The sequence below is a fragment of the Mastomys coucha genome, unplaced genomic scaffold (assembly GCF_008632895.1).
Source record: "Mastomys coucha isolate ucsf_1 unplaced genomic scaffold, UCSF_Mcou_1 pScaffold22, whole genome shotgun sequence".
NCBI classification, from domain to species: Eukaryota; Metazoa; Chordata; class Mammalia; order Rodentia; family Muridae; genus Mastomys; species Mastomys coucha.
Window position 1 is genome coordinate 27648493 of NW_022196905.1, and position 27311 is coordinate 27675803.

Genomic DNA, 27311 nt, shown 5'->3' on the forward strand with positions numbered 1-27311 from the left:
CTGGCTCTTTCTGGGATTTTTATTTCTTTAAAATAATTCATACAAATGGTTACAGTCACAAACATGATTTTAACCAAAATATTGCTAGCCTACCACATCAGCAGGACGGCACCACGCAGGCAAGGGTCTGCCAACCCCTGCCTCCCCCAGGACAGACCCCGGTGGTCCTGAGCACACTGGGCACTGCAGACACGCCTCTGAGCCACTCGTGGTGCCGTCTTCATTTGGAACAAGGGGTTCATGCCAAAATTAGGAAAAACAGCCTTTGTTGTTTTTCTAAATTATTCTAAAAATAAGACAAGCAGGTAGAAAAACAATGCACTGTGTGGCATAAAAAGAAAAACAGGAAGGATTCATTGTCCTGAGAAGTGTGCCGACGGCCACATTCCGGGGCACGTTCCAACGTAGAAAAGGAAAAATAATCTCAAACTGACTTGCTGAATGCTCCCTCAGGTTTTCTTTTTGTTGACAGCTAAGCAAACAAATCCTTTGTAATGTTCTAAAAACTGTACACAGACAAGAACATTCGTGATAGAATTAGCTACTAACTTCTTTTGCTTAAACGAGGAACGCAAAGGACACAGGACAGTGAGCCAGCCCACAGGACGGGACAACTACAATCAACTTGGGGACGTGCTTCCTCTTGCCCCGCCTAGTGCACGCCCGGGCCAGTCTCTGGAGTGCTAGGGCCCACACTGGATGCCGCCTCTGCACACTTGGGTCCAAGAGCGTGCAGCACCCTCCACCAGGTACCAAGGCTGGAGAGCTCCTCACAGGCTACAACTGGTCACTCGTATGGTCTCTATCCGCCTCGGGCTTGACAGTCTGGCCAGGAGAAGGAGCGTGGGGTGGGTGGGCCACGGGGGGCAGGCCGTGGGACAGGGACATGGCGCTGGGAACAATCCCTTCCACAGCAGCTGGGATGCCAGTGGGGGCCACACTCACCACACCTGGAGGGTACCTGCTGGGAGAGGAGGGCAGACGTGTGAGCTCTACATTGATCCACCTGCTGCACACAGCCCTTTCTGTATGGTTATCAATGACCACCTCCCCCAACCCCCCCACCCCCCACTCCTGAAATCCAGAAAAGTTGGAGGCAGTAAGCACTTGGTCAGTCCTGGGCATCATCCCAGCTTGCCTTCTCACTTGAGGTCTTCCCCAAGCCCCATTCCCTGACTCCTTACTACTCTCTGGCCCAACCACAGTTCTGCCCAGCATTCCTGTCTAGGAGGTTCCTAAGGCCAAATCTCTTGCCCCAAGAAAGTAGACTGTCCCATTCAGCACAATCCTCTAACATCCACAGGGGCCTTACATAAGGGTGTAGCCCCAGTAATATCATGGCCTACTAGCCAAGGTCCAGGTTTAAGCCTCATCGTCTTGGAGACTGTCCCCTCCCCTGCCTGCTCACCTGTAGGCAGCCCCATTGAGCTCAGGGTGCACCACAGCAGGGTCCATGCTGGCCCAGTGGGTGGCGGCTGTCAAGTGGTCCTTGTTGACACAGTTTTTCAAGCTATCTGGGATCCGGCCTAGGATGTAGGAAGGTACACCACAGAGAGACAGCAATGTGGGTTGAAACTGCTGCCTCTGTAGGGGCCAGGAGACAGACCCAGAGCCACCCTTCTTCCCACAGCCCTGGCTTACTCCCAATGAACACCACAGGGCCTGTCCACCTGAAAAGTCAGCTCCCAACCTGGAGACCTTATCCCTAGACATGTGCTCTCATCTCACAAGCAGCTGATAGCATCCAGCATGGCAAGTCTTCATGTACAAAAATGATATGTGTTACTTAACTTCACCCCAAGGGACCACCCCCCAAAGGAACAACCAAGTGTCACCTCCCCTTAACAGGCATAAAACAAACTTGTCAGTCTGACAGCATGGCTACCCACCTGTGATGGCTCGCCGGATTTCCCGGGCTGCCTCCTCTCGCATCTCAATGGACGCCTGCTCACTGTACCATGCAGCATGGGGGGTGCAGATGAGGTTGGGTGCATCCTTTAAGGGTCCCTGGCTAAAGCTGAGGATAGCACATACCCAGTCAGAGTGATCTGAGCACCCAAATCTGGGGAGGTGCAGAAGGCAACCAGCCCTGGGATCTGAGGGCCCCTGACCTTTCCCAGGGCATCTGTAAAAGTGGAACTATAGGACTATCAAACCTACCCCAAGGTCTTAACAGTAAGGGGTGGAGGGTCTTCTGAGCCTTAGAGGGGGAGCCCTGACGGGGTCCTGGCACAAGCCCTACCCAGCAGAACGAACCCTAGGAATGAGGGCTCTCAGACTCCACTGTCTGTTCTTCAGTGGCTAATCACTCAACTGGTCTGCTATTTCCAGATGGGCTTTGTCAGCTGCTGGAGCCCCAAGACAGAAGCCAGCCCAGACAGAACTAGAGGCTGAATGTGAAGCCAAGCTAGCGTGTGCCTTGGCCCCACTGAGCCTGGGAACCATGGGACTATCATGGACATCAAGAGACAAACTGAAAACAAGCCAAGCCTAAGCCCAGCCCATTACTGTGACCAAGGCTAGACAGATTCTTGAGGCTCTTGTCCCCTCCCCTATCCCAGCCAGCAAGAGGGCAGTGCTCAAACCATGGTCTCCCAGGGCACAGTCATCAGGCTGGTGGGCATAGTCCATCTTAGGGCACAGGGGCACCTGAAGGGCTCTGACTCATGCACGTCCAGCGCTGCGCCACGGATCCGCCCTTCCTTCAGGGCCTGGGCCAGTGCCTTCTCATCCACCAGGCCACCACGGGCTGTGTTCACCAGGAAGGCTCCTTGTCTCATCTGAGAAGACAGTGACCATGTGAGTGATTGACACAGGGGCTTTTCACTGTAATGGCACACCCACAAGCAAATCTCACTTCCCACCCACCAGGGGATGGCCTGATACAGACTGGTTCTGGGAGGGACCCTCGGCCAGGGTGGACAGTGGCACCAGCAAGTACACCCTGCTGTATCAATGGAATGAGACAGGCCCAGGAATTTAACTACTGCTGCTGTCTAGGCAGAGGCCCACTGTCTCCTGGGAAGGACAAGGGTAAACCCTGAGGGAAGAGTAGAGGGCTACACTGTGAAGAAGGAACAGCACTGCTCTGTGGGGGGAGGGGCAGCTGCAGCGCACCTGCTTGACAGTAAAGTCATTGATGAGGTGGTGGTTGTGCTCATTGAGGCCGCAATGCAGAGTAACGCAGTCACTGTGGAAGAGCAGGTCCTGCAGTGTGCTCACACGCTGCAGCCCCAGGGCCCGCTCGATTCCATCAGATAGGTATGGGTCATAGAAGAGGACGTTGAAGCCAAAAGCCTTTGCCCGAAGTGCCACCGCCTGGCCCACACGACCTGGCAGAGTCAAGAGAAGTGAGACATGCATCCTCAGAACTTGAGGCTAGCCTCACAGCCATAATTCAAGAGGCTTTACATATAACTTTGCCTGTCTGCCAAAGTTATACTAGATCTCTGGGATCTCAGTCACAAACACTCTGCCAAGACATCTGCTCCCAGGTGCTGAGGCACCACAATCAAAGGGTGGGAGGAACGATGCTAGCTGTCACCCTCCAGCAGCCTGCCATTGATCAGCTATACTCACTAATGTACAGAGTCAATACACAATGAGCTTGGCCCCCTTCCCTGACTATTTATCAGTGGGTCCACTTATCAGACACCCTTGGAATCTCAATTCTGGCCACACACAGCACACACTGGACCACTCTGAACATTAGAATCCAGCAGCACGGGTTTGAAGAGTTGGCTCAGCAGATAGGAGTGCTTGCTGCTCTTGCAGAGGAACCAAGTTCAGTCCCCAACATTCATGTCAAGCAGCTTAGAACCACATTTAACTCTAACTTCAGGGGAATCTGATACCTCTGGCATCTGTGAACACCTGCACTCATATGAACGTACCCTCTTCACCCCCCCCCACACACACAATAAGAAATAAATCTTGAAAGAAAAAAAGAATCTAGCAGCAAAGAGAGTACACTGCATACAATGTATCTGCCACCCTCCTGGCCCAACTGCACAAATCCACATCCTGTGTCATCTGAGGCAAGCCTGGCTCTGTCATGAGAGCCACAGGCTGAAGGGCATAGTACGGGGACAGCCCACATATCCACACATCAACAGCATACTGGATACAGATGGAGCAGACATCACAGGCTGCTGGTAAGAGAATGCTGGGGACATAAGCCTCTCCTGCAGCGTCCATCAGGAGAGAAAGTTAATACACACCAGGAAAAGAGCAAAGAGAAGAGTCAGGCATGTTGGCAGGACACAGTTTTAAAGAGGGGAGCCAGGATAGCCTCCCCAGGAAACTCATTTGTGGGAGACACAAAGGTGATGGGAGCAAGTGTGAAGAATCCACTAGAGAGAGCATCAGGACCAACAGGGAGGGCAGGGCCCACCAAAGCCCTAAGTCCCTCCCAGTGACTCTAGAGGATTAGGGCAAAGCAGACAGGGAAGGTGTGTCAGGTAGAACCTGCTAACACAACTGAAGTCTATGAAGGAATGCTGAGGCCAGGGGCACACCAGTCACAGGCCAGGAGGGAGGACTCTGCAGAATCTAAGTAGAATGACAGAGGGGCACAGAAAAGCTTCCAGTACAGGATAGCTGCTGCTGAGAATGTGAGCAGTAGAGACTTGGAGAAAGCCCCCCCCCCGCCCCCCGTGTGTGAAAGCTGGGGACTGCCCTGAAAATGGGTAGAGGGCACTCAAAGAGAGCTGTTTCCTGAGGTTCCAAAAGCTGTCAGCCAGCACCACCCAGCACAGACATCTCTAAAAGCACAGAACAACCATTTTAGGGATAAATGTCACTTACTTTGATCTCTACTATTTCTTTTTAGATGACACTTAGTGTACCACAAAAATTCTAACAGATAAAAGTAAAAACAAGCAGATCCACAGACAGCCCAGCAGGTGGGGTCAGCTGAGAGGACTTCTGATACCTGCTGGGAACATGCAACAGCATCATACGTGCATGTGAAAAACTGGAGAGGACAGTCAACTGTAGCAGAGAAATAGTCCCTACAAAAGACCCAGTCACCTGTTCTAGAGCTGGAAAAGCTATGAAGAATTCTGCAGTGAAGAATTTATTAGAAGGTCTAATACCAAAGACAGAACAGTGGCCAACAGAAATGACTCAAACTAAAGCAGAGAGAAAAATGAAGTTTATAAAGCACTGACTATCACAGCTAATGCCAAAGGGGCAAGAACAAAGAATGGAAGCAAGTGAAATACGCAGGTGGAAAGAACACAGAGTCATCGCAGGTGGCCCAGCAGGGTGGTGAGAAATGCCTGGAGAACCTACAAACCAGAATCTAGGGAAACTGCAAGACAGGTCAACATGCAAAGACCAACTGTGTCTGTAAATACTACAGGAAATTAAACCACACAGACTGTTAACAGTAGTTATACCAAACACCTGGCTGGGGGGGTGGTACTTAGGTCCTATCACCAGCACTGGGAAAGCACATTAACAAGTCTTACCAACTCTGTATAAACATTCTGTACTGATCACTACAGAACTCTACTAAGAGAAATCAAAACATGAAATAACAAGGTTATGTAATGTCTTGAGGATATGGTGAATTTTAGAGACCAGTACTCCCACAACAACACAAGGACTAAACAAAACACAAACTGATGAGCTGATTCTAAAGTAAAACTATCAGAAATGAATGACATGGCCAGGTGTGGTGGTGCACATCTTTAATGGCTTTAATTTCAGCACTTGGGAGGCAAAGGCAAGAAGCACCTTTGTGAGTTCAAAGCCAGCTTGGTCTACAGATCAAGTTCCTGAAAAGCCACCACTCTGCAGAAAAAAGTCTTGAACAACCCCTGAAACTAAAAGAAAGAAAAAAAGAAAAAAGAATAATATAGATGGTGTTTGAATAAAAATGGACCCCATAAGACGATAGGGAGTGGCACTATTAGTGGCCTTGTTGGAGGAAGTGTGATTCAGTCTCTTCCTGCTGCCTTCTGATCAAGATGTGGAACTCTCAGCTCCTTCTCCAGCACCATGTCTGCCTGCATAAACCTTTGAACTGTAAGCCAGCCCCAATTAAATCTTTTCCTTTAAAAGAGTTGCCATGGTCATGGTGTCTCTTCACAGCAATAGAAACCCTAAGACAGATGTTGGTACTAGGGACTGAGATATTGCTGTGATAGGCTGGTCCATGCTTTTGTTTGGAGGAATATGGACTTTGAATTAGGAAAACAGTGGAATGCTTTAAGCATTGCTTAATGGGTCATACTAGTAAGAACATGGAAAGAAGTGATGCTGAGGGTGATTTCAACTGTAGGGTCCTGGCCTAAGAGGTCTCAAAGGAGAAGAATTTTAGAATGTGGCCTAGAGATTGTTCTTGTGATATTTTGGCAAAGAATGTGGCTACTTTTTGCCCTTGTCCAAAAAGTCTGCCTGAAGCTAAATTGAATATTTATGGATTAATTAGGTTGGCAAAGAAGTCTCAAGACAGCCTAGTATTGACTCTATCCTGGGGTTCTTAGTGCTCTTATGCAAATCTGTAATGTAAAGGAGCAAGCTAAGCAAGGAAAAAATACAAAATGTACAATTTGAGGAGGAAAGGAACACCAGACTAAATCCTGTGAAGTGGAAATTTCTGGTTTCCTTGGAGACTCAGTTGTGTCACATGATGGTTTTTTGGAAACTGTCTTATGAGAGAATGTGTTGCTAAGAATGGACATGTAGTGCTTTTCTGGAAGCAGCCTGGGAAAAGAGCATGTGATGTTTTGCTGATGCAGACACTTACATGATGTTTGGAAAAGGGTATAAGGATAACCCAACAGACAGTAGACAACAGTATGGTATTGGTTCGCTTTGCCATTCTTCACTGGTCTTTGTTGGGCTTTGCTGATGCTGGTCTTTGCTGATGATGCTGTGGCATTTGTTTGCCTTGCCTTCTTTGCTGACCATCATTTGTTGTGACTTCATAAAGAAAAATACACCAAATACCTTCTGGTGATGTTCTGGCAGCTTCTTGCTGTTTCCATGGACTTAGGCTGATTGGCAAAGTCACATGGTTTCTTCTGGATTAAACTGCTGATCTGTGAATGGTATTTGCAAGTGGATCAAGCTTCCACTGCTGATTCATGTGAACTGAAACACTGACATCCTGACAATGAAGACTGGAATCACCCTAAAGAACTATTTCCTTTCCACTACCTCTGGTGGAAGGTGGGCTAAAAGGGAGTTTAAAGCAGTTAAGAACCCTTATTAAAGCCACAGTGGCAACGCACACCTTTAATCCCAGCACTTGGGAGGCAGAGGCAGGCGGATTTCTGAGTTCTAAGCCAGCCTGGTCTACAGAGTGAGTTCCAGGGCTACCAGGGCTACACAGAAAAAAACATGTCTCAAAAAAACAAAACAAAAACAAATAAACAAAAAAGTAGGTTTTGAAAAATTTAAGCCTACAATCCTGTGTTCAAGAAGATACATAGCTTAAAGAAAAGCCTGATATTAAATGAAATAAAGGGAGTAGTGACCTCAGGGCAAGACCCACCCAGCTAAGTTTCCAATTTGTGAAAAGGAATTAACGAAAAACTTATGTCCGAGTGTGATGGTACACACCTTTAATCCCAGCACTGAGGAGACTGAGGCAAGCAGAGTTCAGGGTTCAAGAACAGCCTGGTCTACAAAGCAAGTTCCAAGACAGCCAAGCTTAAGTAGTGAAGGAAACCACCACTATATCAAAACCAGAAAGCTAATGAAGATTTAATTAAATGAAGGGGCCATGTTTCAGCCCCAGCAAGCAGCACAACTTGGCAGTTTTCAGACACATGTTTCTGAGTTTAGAGTCAAAGATAGAAATAAGGAGTTATGGAATCTCCTTCCAAGACTAAGAAAGCTACTTAAGCCAGGTATGTGTCAGGATGTCCCTGCATGGAGGCCTGGAGAGGCCACTGAAAAAGAAGTATTATCATTATAGATCAAAGAGAACTGGAGAGAGGAAGCACAAGTTTGTTTGAGTATGCACTGTGGGTGGCAATCTGAGTGATCTCAACTTGGTTATTATAGGGAGCGGGGCAGGGGAGCAAGAGAGGGAGAAAGATTGAGAGATTAAGATTGATTGATTTCTGGACTGATGGATACACTGGGTGTTGGGGTCCAAAAGAGCTAGCAAAATCCAAAAACTTTTCAATCTCTCTAAAGAAAATGATATCTGTTGTGGTGGTCTGAATGAGAGTGGCTCCCACAGGCTCATATATTTGAATGCTTGGTCCCCAGTTTATAGAACTGTTTAGGAAGGATTAGGAGGTATGTCATTGGGGGTGAGCGTTGAGGTTTCAGAAATCCACACCACTTCCAGCTAGCTATCATGTTAGCACTTATTCATTTTGTCTGTGTCTCTGTTTGTCTGTCTGTCTCTCTCTCTGTCTTTCTCTCTACCTTGTGGTTGTGAATCAGATGTAAGCTCTTAGCTACCTCTCCAGCACTCTGCCTGCCTGCTGCCATGTTGCTCACCATGATGGTTATGGACTCTCTACCCTTCTGGAACCATGAGCCCTCAAATTAAATACTTTGTTAGGTTGCCCTGGTCATGGTGAAAATAGAAAAGCGATAAAAAAGTAAGTGAAGACATCCACCAACATGTTTTCAGAAAGCCCTTACACAAAGAAGGTATGAAGCCCAGGACCCAAGCACCTAAGATTCAGCAACTCATTACTCCATGTGACCTACAACACAAACACTAACACACTGCTCTAAAGAAACAGTGTACTAAGAAAAATGAGGAGGCTGCAGAATGTGCTAAACTTTTGGCCAAAAGAAAGAAGGAAGCCAAAGAAAACAACAGGAACAGATTGCCAAGAGATGTAGGTTGTCTTCACTAAACAGCTTCTACTTCTAAGTCTGAATGAGTGCAGTTAAGTCTTTAAGAGTAACAAATAAATCAGACTTTACATATCCAAAAAAGAAGACTGGAACAAAACACTGGGTATGATAGTGCACCTCTTTAATGCCAGAGCTATTCCTTATCAAGTTGTAGGTCCCATGGGACTACATAATGAGATCCTGTCCTAAAAATAAAAGATCCTGTGTTCACCTTGGCCAGATTACTGGGGGGTTGGGGGGGGCAGGATTATCTAGCAAATTGCTGCCATGGGAAACCTCTGAGCCCTGTGAATTTATTGTTAAACAAACTCAGGCACTGTGGAAAGACACAAACATGTTTGTCTATATTTCCTGTCAAAATACACTCACAACACTGGACAAGGTATGTGGTTTCAGATGGTCTGAGACCTGTAAAATCAAAGCCATGAAGCTGCTAGGAGAAAGCACTGTTTTTGTAGCACTTGAGCAGGCAGACTACTTAGGACACAAAAGGTAGCAACTTACAAGTAATAGCTGGACTTCTTCAGAACCAGAATCTGCTCTCATCACAGATATTAAGCAGGTGCCATGGTGTCAATATACTTGTCTGATGAGGCCCTGAGGCAAAACACAGATGGAATCTTGCAGATCCACACCAAGAACCAAACAGAACTTGACAAGTACCACATCTCACAACACAGGTACAAGGTTCTCAAATGGTCAGGCGTTCCAGCAAAAAAAGCACTCAGGCTCTTTAGCTACTGGGAGGTACAGACCAAAGCACAGCAGAGGCAGCACTGATGCTGACATTAGTAAGGGTCTGCAAAATCCAAACCCTAGGGCAGCTACCCCGCTAACAAGAGCCAAAGCCACACACCTGCTTGAAGAATGCTGTGGTGGCCTCCTGCCTGTTCATCAAGTCACTACACTTCTGGTTAAATCAAAGAAAAATAGTGTCACATGCACAAAAAGACATGTCCAAAGTTGTTCACAGCAGCTTCATCTGTCCAGTGGCTTAATAAATCAACAGAATCCTGTTCAACAATAAGAGCTCCTGAGCAAGACACATACATAGACAACACCTAGAACCTTATGTCTGCTGGAAGAACACACACTCCGGGAGCCTGTCCGTCTCAGTGGGGCTGATGAACCTAGCAAGCTATACCATGGAGCACAGAGACTGCAGACAGGGCTGTCCCAGGCAGAATACAATATATACTTCCTGAGAGAAAGAGTATGTTTCAGTTATAACAGAGCATTTTGCAAAAAAACTTATAGAGAACAAGGAAGGGGAAGACAGAAGACTGGGTATGAAAGTCAACAGACATGGGAAAGTAGTTGGTACCTCCAACATTACAGAAGTAAACTTACAGCCTACACTGCCTATGTGCCCTCTCTTACGAATAAGAACTAATCAACAAATTCTACACTGTGTAGAAAGGAAGAGCAGGAGATAGCAGGGATATCTGGGGGGCAGGTGGTCATCTTCCTTTCAGAAGGAGGCCAGTGTATGGAAGCCAGCCTCAGAACTGTTCTGTACTTGGTAGACAACAATTACATATGACTAGAGGGTCCCCAAAATAGATGGTGCAGCAACTCCCTCCAGAGCCCTTGCTGTGCCCTGAGGAGGCACAATTCACCATCCTCACTTGTATATACTGTACACTCATACACAAGTATGCATCACCACATCTGTGCCATCCACATCATCCTCATGGAATACATGTCACCATCCATGTGTCCTGAGATGCGGGGAGCAGAGAAGACATCAACATAGGCCAAAAGGTAGTTAGTGGGCAGCCACATGGCACAGTGGACAAAGTATCATTGCAAGGCAGGGTACCAAAAGGACACACAGCTCAGCCCCCAAATGTTAGTGACGGAAGCAGAGGCTGAGCCACTGATAGAGTAAGACCAAGCAGACCGGAGGCTAAGGCCTGAGGGTGGGGCTGCCTTGACCAACAAAACCTGCCCAGTGACTCCCTGACCCCTCACTCTCCATGCTTGTCGTTCTTCACCCTTCAACGAATCTCAGGGCTACATCCCTGAGGTAGGAAGTACCATCTTGTCTATACACTGGACAGGGAACACCAAACAGCCCTGCCATGAGTGTCCACTGGAACAACAAACATATCCCAGGTATCTCTTCTGGTCACTCAGGTCAGGTGACCCACACACATTTCCCATCTACTGATGCTGGCAGCAGTGCTGAGGCAGGAGTACAGTGCAGCCTGGGTCAGCCAAGGGTAGACTGCCTACTGACAAGGGAGCCCTCAACAGTGAAACTCCAGTACAACTTACTGTGCCATTTCTCTGGGACACATAACAAATGGGTACCAACAAAATGCAAACAGCTGTGAGAACAACCAAGGGAGGGTGGGAACTAAGTACCACCTCGGCAGTACAGAAACAGGTCCTGATGCCACACCCACTCAAGTCTTCCAGAGCTGTGGGGTACATGTGTATCAGGCCCACAGTCTCATGTCATTAACAACCAGAGGTGCTATAGCCAGAGCACACCCTCAAGGTGGTGCTTTAGCAGTAACATGCCAGTTACACGAGTGTATATGTAACTGTGGACATATCTAAGTAAGTCCATGTGTATACCTTGTCTGTTCCATCCACATATAATATACACATATGCCCATACATGAATGACCTCCATGGTGAAAGACATCGCCTGGTGTCCCTAGCCCTGCTCCTGGACTTCCTCTCCTACGTCCTGTCCGGAGCTAAGGATAGCAACACCACCAGTGAGTCCAGGGCCTCAACTTTATGAAGGGCAAGTGTGGCTGATAGGCAAAGGCTATTTGCCTATTTGCTGAGTCATAGTGGCCAACGCACCTAGTCCAATGATGCCCAAGGTCTCTCCACGGATCCTGGCAGCTCCTGAAGCCACCTCTCGGATCTGCTCTACACTCTGGACCCGGGTGCCTTCCCGAAGAGCCTGGTGTAGCCAGGTAGTTCGTCGGTACAGGTTCAGGATGTGGCACAGGGTGGAGTCTGCTGTTTCTTCCACAGATGCTGCTGGCACATTGCACACTGCGATGCCTACAAGACACATGGAGACACATGTACCAGGCCCACAGCCTCCTGTCATCCAACAGTCAGAGGTGTTGCAGCCAGAGCACAACCTCAGGGTGGTGCTTGAGCAGTAATATCAGAAGACACATCCCACAGCCACCAAGGAGACTACCTGTCTCTATCGTTGGGCATACTCAACCTGTACTCACAGCCTCATACAACACAGCTGTGGCAACCAACAAGGAAACAGAGCAGGGGACAGCCAACTGCTCTCTGACCATCCCCAGCCTGAATAATCTGGATGTCCAGGTAGCTGAAAAGAAGCCAATCCTGTCAATACTCAATTCTTCCCCATGTGGATCACCGGCCACTCAACATGCCTAAGCAGCCATGGCCACACTGGCAATGGGCCAGAGCCAAGGCATCTTGGGGCTGGCTGGCCCCCAATGTTGACACTACAGGAATCACAACTTCCAGATCTCCAGAGCTTCCCAGGCCAAGAATGCTCTGACTTCAGGGGTCAGCAACCCCCACTGTCCTAGGAACGAGTCAGATGGGGCTTCTCTTCCTACTCACAGTGCCCCAATTTCCCCAGGCACAGTAAGCTGGCACAGACTGTGCTGCCTTGGGCTGCCCGTGGCCCTTGTCCTCAGAGGAGTATCCCACCATCCCAACCATGATCCCATCCTCCACAGTGGCCTTGGCCCAACTCTACTTCCCACCTTGGCTGGATGCTTCCCACTAAGGTGCTAGGACAGAATTTTAGAAACTATCTTAAGAATTAAAGGTACCTGACATGAGGAGGAACCAAGATAGGACCCACACATCTTCTAGAAAGAACTACTTGAAATAAGCAAGAGAACAGGGAGTAGTAGCAGGTAGCCCTGAGGCTCAGAAACAAAACTGACCCCTGAGAAGACATATGGCAAGCAAGGCACACCCTGTTCCCCTTATCTGGGCCACAGAGGACCAAACTTGGCCCAGCCTTAGGCAGTCCCTAGCTGAAGAGTAGAGCCTGTGAATTCAGGTACTATAGAGACAAATGGTGGGGCCTCGCCAGAGGAAAGGCAGGCCAGCCACCAAGGTTCTGGCCCCTCTGGCTTGCCCGGTGGCTTGCCAGGCCAACATGAACCACCAGAACAAGACTGACTTTCCCACCATGTTACTGAAGTTCTCAGTTGCCCTGTGGTTCCCCAAGACAGGTCAACTCTAGCCTCCCTCTGTTGCGTTAAGGAGCAGAAGGGCAGAATGATGTCAATAACAGACACTGTAGAGTGCAGCCTTGCTTTGTCAGTTGTTCACTAGCAAAGAAACAGGCTAAATGGCTAAGTATGGCCATACTATTTCAATAAAAATACGTATACAGATGCAGAGTCATGCATGTGTGTACACTTTGAGCACACATGGCTTCATGTGTATAAAAGTATGACTATAGCACATATTCCTTGTTCTGGGAAGAGGACAATGACCTCTCTGACTGGTCTAGGCCTGGTAGGTTGGTGACAACACAGTGAGTAAAGTTATACCCACCACCTGTGCAGCCCACCATAACCTGTCCTGCCCACAGCCCCAGCAGGCTTCTCCTGATTGTCCAACAGAGCCTGAAGGTTAAGTGAGACACCTTGGTAAATGGAAACAGAGGCTTTGGAGCTCCTACCTAGATCCCCAGCTGACTTGATGTCGATGTTGTCAAACCCACTGCCAATTCGGACGATGATTCTGAGAGCTTTAAACTTCTCCAGATCTTCTCTGGTCAGTGTGATGGTATGGTACATCAAGGCGCCCACAGCCTCATTCAGTACCTGCATTGAGGGAAAACAGGCTGCTTACTAAGTTGTCCAGGACCCACCAAAGATACCCAAAGGCTGAGCAGCCAGTCAAAACAGAGGGGCATGGAAGGCAGAAGGAGCACAAGGGAAGACACCTGGAACACAATGCAGAGACAGCTGTGTTCTGTCAAGAACAGCTCTCTCAGAAGAGAGGCATGCTACCATTAGAGACTCAGCAGAGAGGCTGCGGATGTTGTCCAAAGGCAAAGAGTAGCAGCACCATGTGCTCACAACCAGACTCCATGCCCAAAACAATGGGGCCCAGTCCACACCAGTCTCCTTGAATAAGTGTGAAGAGCATCCACATTAACAAACATATCCAAAGGCACATTTGATGGGGAGTGGTAGGGCCAGCCTCTAAGAGGGCACTACATTCTGTAAGAAGCCAACTCTAGCATCTATCCTCCTCTGTACTGGTACTTCCAGTTGGTATAGTTAGCTGTGGAGTTAAGGTAATACAGTGAGGGTTTCTCTGTGTAGCCCTGGCTGTCCTGGAACTCACTCTGTAGACCAGGCTGGCCTCGAACTCAGAAATCCGCCTGCCTCTGCCTCCCAAGTGCTGGGATTAAAGGCATGCGCCACCACTGCCCAGCAAATTTTGGTTTCTTTATAAACCTAGTCATGTGGATGTTTTGGTTTTAATCCCAATTAAATATGGGACATGGAGCTGCTTCAGTTTGTCCACAGCTATTATCTATGCTCAAGGAGAAGTATGCTTTTTGACAGCTGTAGATAGTTTAATTTTGGGGATGCTGAAGAATGAATAAATGCCAGAGCCCCGAGAGACGCCAGAGGTACTCCAAAGAAGGCGACTGCTGCTCCCCCTCTGCTGTTTCTGCAGTTTGACGAGAAGTTGGAGATATCCTGATAACAAAGATTGGACTGGCACCAAGAAACACAACAACCCTAATCAGCAAGAAGTAGTCTAAGGAAGTCTACACCCCCTTATCTCTCTAATTTTCTTTCTTACCTACCTAGTGTTGGGGTTCAAAGGGATTAGGGTGGACTAAGGGGTGGAAGGGAGGTAAAGATATAAGAACATAAAAGAGCTGAAAAAAAAATAGTGCCAACAAGGCATCCTTCTGGGGCAGTGGCTACTCCATAGGGAAAGGCTGGTACAGCCTCCCTTTTCTACAGCTACACAACCTCAATGGCCAGGTGCATGGCCTAGAATGCAGACAGCTGTCACTGAGGCAGAACAGCCTTCACCTATCATGTAGAACCCTAAGGGCAAAGACATGGGCAGCCTTTCCACTCATTTTGGGTCCAGGGAATGGTCAGACTACTACACACAGAAGCAGCAGCTAGCAGCTGAGGGAAGATCATAAGAGGCTGAAACAGGGGTCTCTGGGATGCTAGGGTGAGTGGCCCCTAGAATGCATAAGCTCAGGGCCAGAACTAATGTTTGCCCCTGGCTTCAAGGAGGGAATTGGAACCATATATGCTACTTAGACCTGTGTAGAAAAGTGGGTACCCAAAGTGGGTAAAGTGTCATGGAGAGCCCATGTTGGAGAGTGAAAGGGGAAGGCTGATGCAGCCCAAGGCATAGGAATAAGGGAAGATTTAGGGAAGTCCTTGACTGCTTTGTGCTATATGGACTTCAGATGGGCAGTCATGAGCACTGGAAGAAGGACCTAAGACAGCTCTGTAGAACAGGTGAAGCTGGGGGATCAGACCCACATAATGATTATTTGCTAAGGCCCATGGCAGTTAGAGCAGTGCAGACCAAAATGGAAAGATCTCAGGGTAGTATTAGGATGGGTCTGTGGTTTCGGACAGATTTAACACCTGACATGAGCCAGGTGTCCAGCCTGGACAAACAAATGCTCACGGGTCCCTCACTATGTTTGCAAAGGGGCTGACTATGGACAAGAGAGATCCATATCCTATAGCCCTATGTTGTGTATGTGTGTCATCATGCCTGTGGACAGCCAGCTTGCTTTTTATTCTCAGCACTTAACCATGAGAGTAATGTCTTTCAAACGCATGTTTTCAACGTCCTGCAGAATGTACCAACAGGGAGGGGATCAAAGCATCTGAACTCCTACTGCACTCTGACTACTGCTAGTGCTGACTCTTCCATGGTAAAAGCCAGGGTAGTCATTTCCTTGAGTTACTTCTTAGAAATGGAGGGTCCTCTAGGCACTGCTGTCCAACTGCCAACCAACATGCTGATATCAACACTGGGTTTTCTGCAACTAAAACACACCCTACTGTTCATCCACCACTGGTGCTTGAATTTGCCTTCCTGGGTGAAATCTGCATGTCTGTGTTTCTCTGTAAATTTTTTTCATAGTGTCTTTTTTTTGTACCTAGTATGAAGTCACTGGTGCTCAGATGCAGGACAAAAACATACTAGGGGTGGACCTGCCAGACAGTGGGCAGAGATCCACAGCCCAGGTCACCAACAATACCTACCCTGTACCTCTTCTATAGGTGCTTCTGGGTCTGTCCCCTTAGGATAGGCCTCCAAGAAACCATCGTTTGCAAGCCACTCACATATTCTGGTGTTCTCAACACCAAAATGGAAGGACATGGGTCCCAGATGTTTATAGCAGGCAGAACATACGAGGAATGACTAATGTAAGGTTTCGTGGTCAGGGCAACCTCCTGCTGAGAGAACACTGAAGCTCCAAACCATACTGGATGGTTTTATCACCTGAACAGCAACAGCTATCTATGAAACTTTAGCTCTTCCCACCTCACCACCTCGTCAGATATTTTCCTGCTGACATAGTCAAATACAGGCAGAGCAAACATTGGCTGAAGCCCCTGCATACTATCCAACTTCACAGACACCTGGGCCCTTGCACTGTTCTGCTCCACAGAAGGAAGCGGCATCCAGGTTTCCTACTGGCCACCTGCTGTAAACTGAGTTTTCTTGGGGCCAGGGAGGGACTTGCTGAGTGTTTTACCTATGCAGTGCTTCTCTGGCCAGATCTCCGCAACAACTTTCTTTTCCTGCTAACTGGGTGGGCCTAAAGATCTTACACATGGCCCTTGGGCCAGGGCACAAAGGGCCCAGTTGACCTCGCTGGATTTTACTGCTGCTTGCTTTCCTCTGTGTGTCATTTAGAATGCCTACAGATTCCTTTCTGAAGTTGCGTAAGTCTCCTGCTCTTCCAGCTGCTGCCACCCAACCAGAACACCATTCCAGCCCTAGAACTAAGTTCACCAGCACTTTGCCCAAACACCTGAAGGCCACACACATCCCTCGGTCCCCTGCTTTGTCCCATCAAAGCATAAACAATGGGTCTCAGAGTCTCGGGCCCTGCTGACTCGGGCAATGGACTCCTGCACACAGTGAAACCCTCTCCTCTTAACCTTTGTCCTGATACAGATCTGTCTATAGTTTGATCCCAAAATCAGGCAGGGCCTTTGCAGCCTATTGGTCACATGAGACACTTCTGCCCATTCATTTCTTGAATATCTTAGGTGCAAGAGACTTTCTCTGGCCTGGAGTGTTCTCTACCCATGGGTCATGGAGCGTTTTCTTCCATCTCCACAGGATCCCTTTGGAGAATTCCTGCTGCCTTAAGTCCTCACTTAGCACATGCTGGGAGCAGTGTCCCTGGATTCCTCCTGGGCCCTATGCAGCCCTGGGCTGGAGATCATTTGGCTGAGAAGTTGTACAGCACCCAGCCCAGGGACGTTCTAAGATTCCTGCCACAAGGTGACTTCCCCACATCTATAGCCCCTCTAATAGACCTCCTGGGCTCATGCCAGAAGAGCCAAGATCTCTGCTAAGTTTTCTTCATCATGTTCTTCACTGATAGTAGAAGATGCTCATCTGCATTGTAGACAGTAACACTCAGCCAGTTGTGAGGACTTTTGCTCTAAAAAGGTGGAAATTACCATATAACAAGGATATATAAGACAGTTATTTCCTTTCCACACCTAGAGACAGGTGTCCCACATGCCTTATTGCATTTTCATAGTTATTTGGGTACCAGACTCCTGTCCTGTGGCTGTGCCACTCCCTGTATATAGTTTTCTTGTGGTACAAGGTTTCTACCCAGGCTTCAGCCATCACACCCAATTTCTAAGCAGAGGAAAGAGGGGAGGTGATTTCCCTCAGTGACATGTTCCAAAGGTGCTGTATGCCTGTGGGCCATACCTTGCCTGGACCAGGATCTGTGGCAGGATACAATTTGCCCAGCATATCACCAAAGGGCACTGAGTAGTTGTCCAGTTTGGCCTACTGTGAATCAAGCTGCCATACCTTCAGGTATGACTGTGAGAATGCAGGACAAAGGCCCCCAAGTATGGCTACCGGCATGCTGTAAAGATGTAGACCAGTATAGAGTACCCCTGATTACTGTCCATGCCATGCCACAGGCTCAAGGTCCTTACTTAACACAGTTTCCTATTGTTTGGGGAATTCTTGTACCACTGTATTCTCAGTTTTTGCATCTAGCTCCTCCCTTCTGAGTTCTGGGTTTCATTAACTTGCCTACTGCTTGCTCCTACTCTCCTCTCATTCCCCACTCTTCTCCACAAGGCCCAAGAATCAAGACTTCTGATCTCTTCCTGCTTGCTTACTACTATGCCCTAAGTGGTAATTTTCACTTTTAGTTTTAGTGTCTTGAAGTCCTGTATCTTCAACTTTGCTCCTTCACACCTACCACACGACCTTCAACATGACAATCTCAGTTTCTCTCTTGGCTGAAGGCAGCCCATCCCACAGTCAGCCTGGGTCTCCCATGGGTCAGAAGCTCTATTCTACTCACAGAGTCTTACCTCCTTATAACTGATTATCTATACAGAAGTGCCAAGTACCCAAGGACTACAGACACACACTGGGCTCAGGCTGGAATGACTGTTCCAGATGATTCTGCAGGGCTGTAGGCTCACTACATGCTAGATCCCATGCCTGACAGACTTAGAAAGCTGAGTAGTAGGCTATGTGAAGATAAGTTCAGATATATGGGTTTCACTGCCCTCTGGGTCTGAGGCAACATCTGCAATAGGCCAAAAGACCCCCCTTTGAGGCCACAGTGCCACCAAGAACAAAGCTTACATTCTTCCCAGTGAAGCAAAGTTCCAGGCTAACCATCCAATCCATCCATAAGAGCAGGTGCCAGGTCCCTTGTGGTTTCAGTCCCTGACTGGTTCTACCCTGCCAGCTCCTGAAGCTCTTTAGATTTGTTTTAAAGAATATTTCCAAGCTGTCTTCAGTGCAAAGTCTGAATTAACTTTGATACAAGCAGAAATCATATGAACACACCGCAGGTAACCAAGGAACCCAACATATCTAAGCAAACATGAATCACAGAAGCTGCTCAGAGCTGCTAACCATCCGACCACAAGCTCTAGGCAGGCACTGATGGGTGAGTGATGATATTGTGCCCTTTTATCTGTATGCCAGGTAGCATCCAGCATAACTACTGCCAGGTGCCCACTGTTCTACTCCCAGTGAACTGGCTATGATGTAAGTCAGGGAGATACAGAGTAAGCCCATCTCTACACCTCCTGACCAGGCTAGGAACACTGACAGGCTCCACAAGACCAGGTGGTATTTAGACCCACTGTAGCCAGAAGCCAAGGAACATGAATAGCGTTGTGTGCTTGAGGTCGCATGGCCGACACTCTGGAGTCCCCTACTACCCCATAATGCTTGGCCAACTATTAACAGGGATACATATGACACTACCTTCTCATGGATCTCCTGTGTGGACTGTGCATCACAGAAGGCTACTGTGGCCACATCCTTCAGGATAGGCATCTCCACTGTGCAGTCCCGGCCATCCAGCAGTGCCACCAGGGGCCGGGGGTGCATGGGCCCGTTCATGATGGGAGGTCGGACGCCTGCAAGAGAGGAGCAGACCACTTAATGCCCTCAGCAGCTCAGTCTGTGACCTGAGGATTGTACTACCCACTCGAGTTGGAGAGATCAGCCCTGAGAACTTGCTGTACTCAGCGTCTGGTTACATGGGGCTTTGTAAAATGCAAATTAAAACTGTGAAGAAGAAAATAGACTTTGCTATAGCTTACTGAGTAGACTCAGACCATCAATCCCTCAAGGGCATAGGGCCTGAAATCCTTGTAGACCCTAAGAAGGCTGTGGTAGACAGGAGGAGAGGGGAGGTAGGAAGAACGTCAGCCTTGGCTCCCTACAACCAGAGGCTATCTTGTCAACACAGCTATGTGCAGATCACAAAATGATGGAATTCAGGAAAGTGTCTGGTTGCTCTTTGATGCCTAAAACCACAATGTGATGCCCAGAACCCCACAGAGTGATTTTTAGCATGTGACCTTAACTGATATAATTCCTAGTGGTAGATTTCAAAGGCCAAAAAAAAAAAGTGTGACAGTAAAGAAAAAAAAGGGGGGTAGGTGGGGTGATGACACTCTAAGAATCCATCACCTAATCAAAGTGAGAAAGAACTTTAGGCCTGGAGTGCAACTTAGGTGTGAGGCTGGGTGTAAGGCCCTGCATCTGATTCCTAGCTCCACCAAAGCATTTGTTCCCAACGTGACACACGAAACTAGACCCTACTTGGGGCTAAATTCAGGAGCAAGGATTTCCCAGGTACTGTCTGGCCACCTTCAGCTGGGTAGCAGACACCTTAAGGAGGCCAAATGTAGGTCCATGGTAGCAGGCAGCATGAAGCAGAGCTGACCAAAAGAATGGACCAAGGCACAGTGAGGAGTGGAGGGCAAGAAACAAGTTACCACATACTCTCATACTGAGCAGGCCCGGGGTAGCCTTGCAATAGTGACTGGCTAGCCTGTGCAGTCCACACTCACCTTTCTTGCCTTCAGGTACAGAGGCTACCTCAAACTTCCAGTGCCAAGAAGTGCCTCAAAGAATCCATGTCACAGAAAGACAATGCTCTAGTGACTGTCACACCCATTTACAGCAAGGTTCTAAGTGCTCCCAGGCCTGGAACTGGGTACCTGAGCTGTGACACAGGTTCCACTGACCACCCAGAGGATAATGGAGCTACCTTGTAGACAACACTAAGCCCAAGAGCTCCAACAGTGGGACATAGGTATTGCTGTACAGAGCCCTTTCCAGGGTCAATGTGCCTGAGAAGACACAGCTATACCCATCCATGCCTTCATAAACAGTAAAAGTAAAGGTGCTGAGATTTGATGGACCCAACCTTCGAGATGGGCTCTGCAAGGTCACAGGCCTGGCATCTGCATACTCTCTTCCTTGATCTCTATGACCACATCCCTAGCTATCCCTATCACAAGGCAACAGAGATGGACAAACAGCAACAATCCAATCCTTCTCCAGCTTGGACTTGCGAAGTGACTTTTCTCACATAAAAGTGCCACTTACTTCTTGTAGCAGGTAATGGACCTACTGCTATTTTAAAAGGGTTAGTAAACATCTACTTTTCTCATTCCCTAGCTTGAATACCATGTGTTGTAAGAATCACCACTGTGGTGAGCAATGCCCCTTTCAACAAATCCTCTAAGGCTACAAAGCAAGCCCTCAAAGCACAGTCTGAACCTACTGCCTCGGAAGTGGCCTATACCTCATCAAGGACCTGCCAAGCCTGGCAGTCTGATAAACTCCATTCTCTCACCCTGTAGATAACACACAGAGGACCTACGGATGCAGATGTGGCTAAGCTGGGTCTAAGCCTATATCTTCATCTAAAAATGGGTATAACAGCCAAAGCTCCATGTGGAAGGACAAAAGACCAAGCCCTCTAAAACACAGTGGGCTTATAGTGCCTCTTCATTCACAGAGCTGCTGCAGTGAACAGACCCATCTAGGAGGCAGACGGGCCTAGTAACTAGACCCTGCTATACAGGAACACTAACCCAGGGCTGAGCTTTACTTAAGAGCCTTTCCCAGTCCGAAGACATAAAAGACAAGAAAGCCCTACTGAGCTGTGCTCAGGATCTCTGGTCTGAATTGGGGCTTGCATAGCCTCAAAACTGACCCTCAAGCTCCTTCAGGTAAGACCTGCCCTCAGCGCCCACCTCCATACCCTCAGGACACTTTTCTTACAGAAACCAACCCCTAGCACAGTAGCTGGATGACTGCTGACCAAGGCAGCCTGCAAACACCAAGCATATTCCTCAGACATCCCACAGTCGCCAGCCACAGGTCAGTCTGCCTAACTTATGCAGCCCATGTCCCTCTTGTCTCCTTTGCAGAGATGGCTTCACTTGGCAGCCCCTACCAACCTGACATTGCTTAATTGGGGCGGGGTTTCCACGACCATGAATTCGCCTGTCCAAAGCTTTTTGTCTTCAGAATCCCCAGGCCGAACCGCGTTCTGTCACGGAGCCTCATCCCACGTCTTATTGTCTCCAACCAAAGCTCCCAGGCCTCTGCTCCACAGCAGCCACTGAAGCCTGCGTCGGGTTCAAAGTCTTACTAAAAATCAAACACAAGAGACAAGTTAAAATGCCATCAGAGGCCAACTAAAACTCAGACTCCAGGAAGCTTCCTGAAAGCAAAGATTTTTGCTATATCCTTAGCCCTGTTCAGTTGCAGCAGCCAGAAGACCAACCTGGACAGCAAGGCACTCACTCACTCTGAGTTTGTGATTCTAGGTTAGGGCAAGCCCCCAAGTCATCCATGTGAACCTAGGAACAGCTCTGTGGTTTGGCTATCCCACCAGACTTCTGGCTCAGCCCTGTGTTCTCAAACTGAGAGGTCAAGGCAGCCTGCATTGAATACAGGAACATGCAATTACAGAATGGGGCCTACCAGCTGGTCCTGGGAATTTCTTCTCCTTCATACTTAAATTTCCTGACATCTAAGGCTGTCCCAACCATGTCCCAACATGGATCTTTTAATGAGACTTTCAGGAAAGCTTGCTAGATGCTGGCTTTCCATCATTCTACCCAACTTCCTTCCCAGTCCCTGCTCAAAGCATCCCAGCATAGCTAACCATCACCTGCTTCTCCTGAAAGTGCTGCCTACTTGTGTTAAAAGTGTAGGCCTTGACACCCACACATACTTTGGTAGGGCCTGTAGCCCAGAAACCTAGGAGATCATAGGTGAACACAAAGACCCAATCCCAAAGTATGTCACTGAGCAACCAAAGCCCTGGTTTCTGTTCCTAGCATTTGGACCCCACACAAGAGCCAACTCCTTGGTTTAGCTGGACATCAGGATGCTAGGATGCAAAGATGGAGCCTGGCCTTGCCACCCTTCAGCATCACCAAGAGACAAGACCACCTGTCAGTCAATGCTCTGGAAGCTCATCCAGAAAGGCCACACATGGCCACAATCCAAGGTAGGTTGTGGCCTCAGAACCCAGCACCCAATGAATTTGGGGAATATCTCTTTCAGAATACTCACAAACTTTTTCACAAGCTCTCTCTGTGAACTCTCAGCATGCATACCCAATGCTAGCTTCCAGGATATAGCCTTGAGGAACACTACAGACAATGCACAGTCAGTCAGTAAAGCAGCAACAACGCCCTAGAGTCACAGCCTGCCTGTGCCAGGCACCTGCCACAGGCCCAACCCTCCTCTTAGTAGGTGTCATGCTGAACTTTCCCAGCAGAGGGCGATAAAAAGCCAGTGCAGAAGAACAGACCTAAAGTCAGGATGCTGGAAGCTCTGACAAGACTTGTGGCAAGGAGTATTTGTCCCTTGCATGGGGCATTGTCATCTGCAATATCAAAAACAACAGCTATCTGGACTGTGTGGGCTCTGGGACCCTGTCTCAACCAACCAAAAACTTGCTTCTGGGAATGGCCAGCGCTTCTCAACCAAGACAGATCCCTCCTACCCTTCAGCCACTCCCATCCTCCGTAAAGGCCCTCTGGGAAAGAATTCCCCAACAACAGGGGGAAGAGGGGTCTCCTCCTACCTCTACACACAGATCCCTCTGGATTACAAGGCCAGGTCTAATCCCAAATAGCCCTCTCTGGTTATAAAGCTGTCCTGTGGGCTGGTCCCTACCCAGGTCTAGAGGTCAGAGGACAGAACCTGGACACTCAGATCAGATGGAGGCCAAAGCTGTAAGTGCCTGCTACCTGGCAAGAATGGAGCTGAAAAGTAAGGGCAACAGGAGTAAGCTAGGCAAAGCACTGCTACATGAACCTCCAGGGCAGGCACTGCTCAAGGCATGGGTAAAGCAGAGCAGAACAATGAGGTGGCACTGAGGGAAGGTGTCTGTGAGAAACAAGAGTGTTCCACAGTCAGCTGTGACTTATACCACACATCAGGGAAGACACAGAATAGAAAACACAATAAAGGGCATGGATTTGCTACCAAGACTCTTTTCCAGTCATGTTGGCTATTTTGTGTCTATATGTATCAGTTTGCCTGTGTGTGTTACAACAAATACTGCCGGTCTTGACACCCTAGAACACCTGTCTGTTCCAAAGCCAGTGGGGAAAACTATTCTCACTGGAAGAACACAGCTGTGTGTGATTTTCCAGCTTATTAGGGGCTGCCACCCTTCCTGCCTTTCTTAATAGGACATCTTTCCAGTGCTGTAGAGAGCCCTGGCCTTGTAAAGGACACAGAGGTCATGGGATTTACAGAAAGCCTCACTAGAGACTTATCTCCAGACAAAGCAGCCCTGTGCATTTCTACTGGAGACAGTGGTTGGAAGAGCACCCACAGCCATTCAAAACAAGGGATAGCAATGCGGGGGAGGGGTGCAGATCTTTCTGGGTCCCCACTTCCATGCCTCCCTGTGAGGTACAAACCCAGCACCCCTGGCCCATACATCATCATCCCAAGGCTACTAAATTTTTCTTTGACCTACCCAAGCCAATGTAGCCCTGTCCCAAAGTCTTCAAGCTCTTACACTGCCTTTACAACACAGGTCTGATGCTGACTGAGGACTTCACAGAGGCTAAGTCAGGCAAATCTGAGAAGGGGCCACACAAAAAGTTTCAACTTTATAGAAAATGAGCATGTCTTCTAAAGCTACCACCCCACACAGTAACAGTCTGGGATCTGGGAAAGATGGTCCATGTTTATGATCATGGCCCTCAGCACCTGAGGGACAAGCATGCTGCAGCTGCTACAGAACTGCTACAAGACACACAGGAGGCTGAACACATCTCCCCCACAGAACCCAGAGTCACTGCTGACAGTGTGAGGATGCACTGGTGATGGCAGACTTTCAGGTGTTGCCATGCAGTAAAGAGCTCAGGACAGGTCTACTTCATAGCTAGCAGGTCACATGGACAGGGATCTACCCAAGGGGGTCTGAGGATCAATGTTCACAGAAGTTTCTTGCCAGGTTACACTGTGGGCACTCACCAATGAAGTTCAAAAGGCAAGTAGGAAACAGTGAGCTGTTGGAAGGCTGGAGGCCAGGAATCTGATCCCACCTGGAACCCTGAAGGGGATGCCAGACCTCTCTGAGCATGAGGCCCATCTGGAGAAAGGCAGAGCACACAGCTGAGACCTGCTAAAGGCCCACAGGTGACAGAAGAGAGATCAGAGGCCAGAGCAAGAGCAGTGTATCACTGAGGTTCCACCAAGAATCTACAGGCCCCAATCCACATTATGTACAACTAACATGGCACAGTGCCCTCAGACATCTGTGGAAACCAGGCTGACACACACAGCAGGGCCATGCCTAACCAAGCTCCAGAGCAGAGAAAGAGCAGCCTCAAACCACAGCTGCCACCCTAAATAGTAACAAGACAAGGAAACACATAGAGTTCCGGAGAACAGTATTACCCCACACTACCCACAATGCTGTCCCAGAACTTGGCACATCCCATAGCTGTCACCCTATGTTGCAGATGAAACAGAGAGAACACACATGAGCCCAGCCCATATTCAAATCCTGCCACCGTTCTTCCAGAGATCATGCTCCCTGGGACTCAAAGATGTTGGCCCAGCTCTATAGCAGTAGCCCGATGCCCTGCGTGCCAATCTCACTGGGGTAAGCATCCTGTGCATCCCTGTTTAGAATGGACACGTGCTCTCTGATTTTGGAAGTGACAAAGCAGAACACAGTAAGGGAACATACTACCTGGGGAATAAAAACACGAGCTATCACCCTGCTGACACCCTGGCTCACAGGGCTCACTCTTGTGAACACTGGACAACTAAACTCCTTCCCTTTGCCTTCCTAGAAGACAAATTTGTCCTAACCAATTGAAAGCTCATCAGGACAAGGGATATGGCCCTGGGCAGGAAAGGTTTGACAGGCAAGGCCAAGACGAAGGCTGTCCTGCTGATTTCTGGAAGGCAATGGGCTAGGCCTGCCCTCCCCACCCCCTGGGAAATTCTGGCCTATAACCCTGCTGGTTTGGGTGCAGAGCCTCTTCTCACGTGTGTGTGTGTGTGTGTGTGTGTGTGTGTGTGTGTGTGTGTGCGCGCGCGCGCGCGCACGCGCTCGCCTCCAGGGAGTTACAGCTCTTTAGAGGTTCAGTATGGGGGAGGAGTACCCACCACCAGTCCAGGATGGAGGCAGGCCTGGAGGGCCTTAGTCCGCCACACCCTGAAACAAACTGACAGGATCTACAAAATGGCCTTGTCTGATAAGAGGTGCAGTAGGCCATCACTGGGCGCCTCCCATTTTCCCTCCTGCCCACAGTTCCTTATTTCCTGCTGGCAGCACACACTGCAAGGATTCTTCCTCTGCCATCTTTCAGGCTATGAGGAAGAAGGCAGTGCCCTTGTGGGGCAGAGCTAGGGTCAAGCCCTGTCATCATTAAGGTGGAAGCGCCTTAGAGAGGGACGTCGTGGGGCGCTTGGACGTTGGGCAAAAGCTCCTCGGGGCTCCGAAACCTCTGGGCTGCCCCGCCCGAAGGTGGGGTCGTCTTCACTGCGCCTGCGCCAGGCTGCGCGGCCAGGGAACGCTGCCAAGGAAGGACTGCCCTCCACAGGCAGGACCCCTGTGGTTTAAGGACTTTCATAAATGAATAAAAAAAACCTAAGTGGTCCAAATCCAGGGGCCAAGCTGAGCATCACTATGTCATCTAGAGGGGTGAAAGGCATGTAGGCCACCCATGTTCCCTCAGTGCCACCTCAGAGACTACCCGCTCCCGGGTGTGCCGAGCCGAGGCCCATGCGGAATCCGCAGGCCCGTCACTCCGAGGACACCTAGGTTCCGCCTGGGTATCCACGAGAAGGATCTTCGCGGGGCCGCGGGCCAGGAATACAGGCCCAGCTAGGTCACAGCCTGGGTCGTAGCGCCACAGACCCCCTTTGTCACCTGCGCGGGTCGCGAGCGGGCATCGGAAAACAGGGACGCGCACACGCACGCGCACGCCTGTGCAGCAGTTCGCGCAGGCGCACCACCCGTTAGCCTCCTGGGTTGGCAACCCCCCTCCGGCGCGCGCGCCCCAAACGCGCACGCGCACTCGTACACAAAGCCAGCGCCGCGCGCGCCCGGCCGCCCCGCCCCCGCCCCCCCTCCGCCCGCCCGCAGCCGGAAATGCGCGCGCGCGGCCTTACCCAGCGGCAGGCCCTTGTTGAGCAAGTGCGAGCTGCCCATTGAAAGGCGCGGGTGGCCGCGGGCCCTGATGAGTCCGGCGCTCTCCGCCGCCGCGAGCCCTGCGCCTGGGGCGGCTTCGGCGCAGTCTGCTACTCCGCCCGGCCGCCTGCGCCCGGCCACCACCGTGCCGAGCCGCCACCGCGCCGCCAGCCGCGCTCCGACCGACGAGCGGGCGGGGACACGAGGCGCGCGCGCGCGGGCGTGGCCTCGGTTGGTCTGCTGTTTGCCGGCAAGGCGGCGCGCT

General features: G+C 49.4%; 1 protein-coding gene across 6 annotated transcripts; it reads right to left on the reverse strand.

Annotated features, from left to right (window-relative positions):
• On the reverse strand, window positions 1-27311 carry Ctbp1 (C-terminal binding protein 1). Of its 6 annotated transcripts, none has more exons than XM_031340800.1 (10): window positions 27028-27307; window positions 21822-22014; window positions 19324-19478; window positions 13499-13643; window positions 11662-11868; window positions 3118-3332; window positions 2650-2780; window positions 1890-2017; window positions 1409-1526; window positions 1-961 (listed from the first exon to the last, which is right to left on the reverse strand). In XM_031340800.1, exons 2-10 carry the CDS (start codon window positions 21826-21828, stop codon window positions 778-780), a joined length of 1290 nt encoding a protein of 429 aa, XP_031196660.1. In that variant the 5' UTR covers window positions 21829-22014; window positions 27028-27307; the 3' UTR covers window positions 1-777. The 6 variants fall into 6 exon arrangements, with proteins under 6 accessions (XP_031196660.1, XP_031196657.1, XP_031196658.1 ...); XM_031340797.1 differs by having other exon boundaries at window positions 1-964; window positions 27028-27305; XM_031340798.1 differs by lacking the exon at window positions 27028-27307 and adding an exon at window positions 26786-26870 and having other exon boundaries at window positions 1-964.

Bases quoted from the DNA above. Each gene is read 5' to 3' on its own strand.
- Ctbp1 (XM_031340795.1), bottom strand. From the start codon at position 27,067: ATGGGCAGCTCGCACTTGCTCAACAAGGGCCTGCCGCTGG. The intron at 19,479-27,027 runs GTAAGGCCGCGC...CCTCTCTTGCAG, and splicing joins CAACAAGGGCCTGCCGCTGG to GCGTCCGACCTCCCATCATG. The intron at 2,018-2,649 runs GTGCCCCTGTGC...TGCTATCCTCAG, and splicing joins CATGAGTCAGAGCCCTTCAG to CTTTAGCCAGGGACCCTTAA.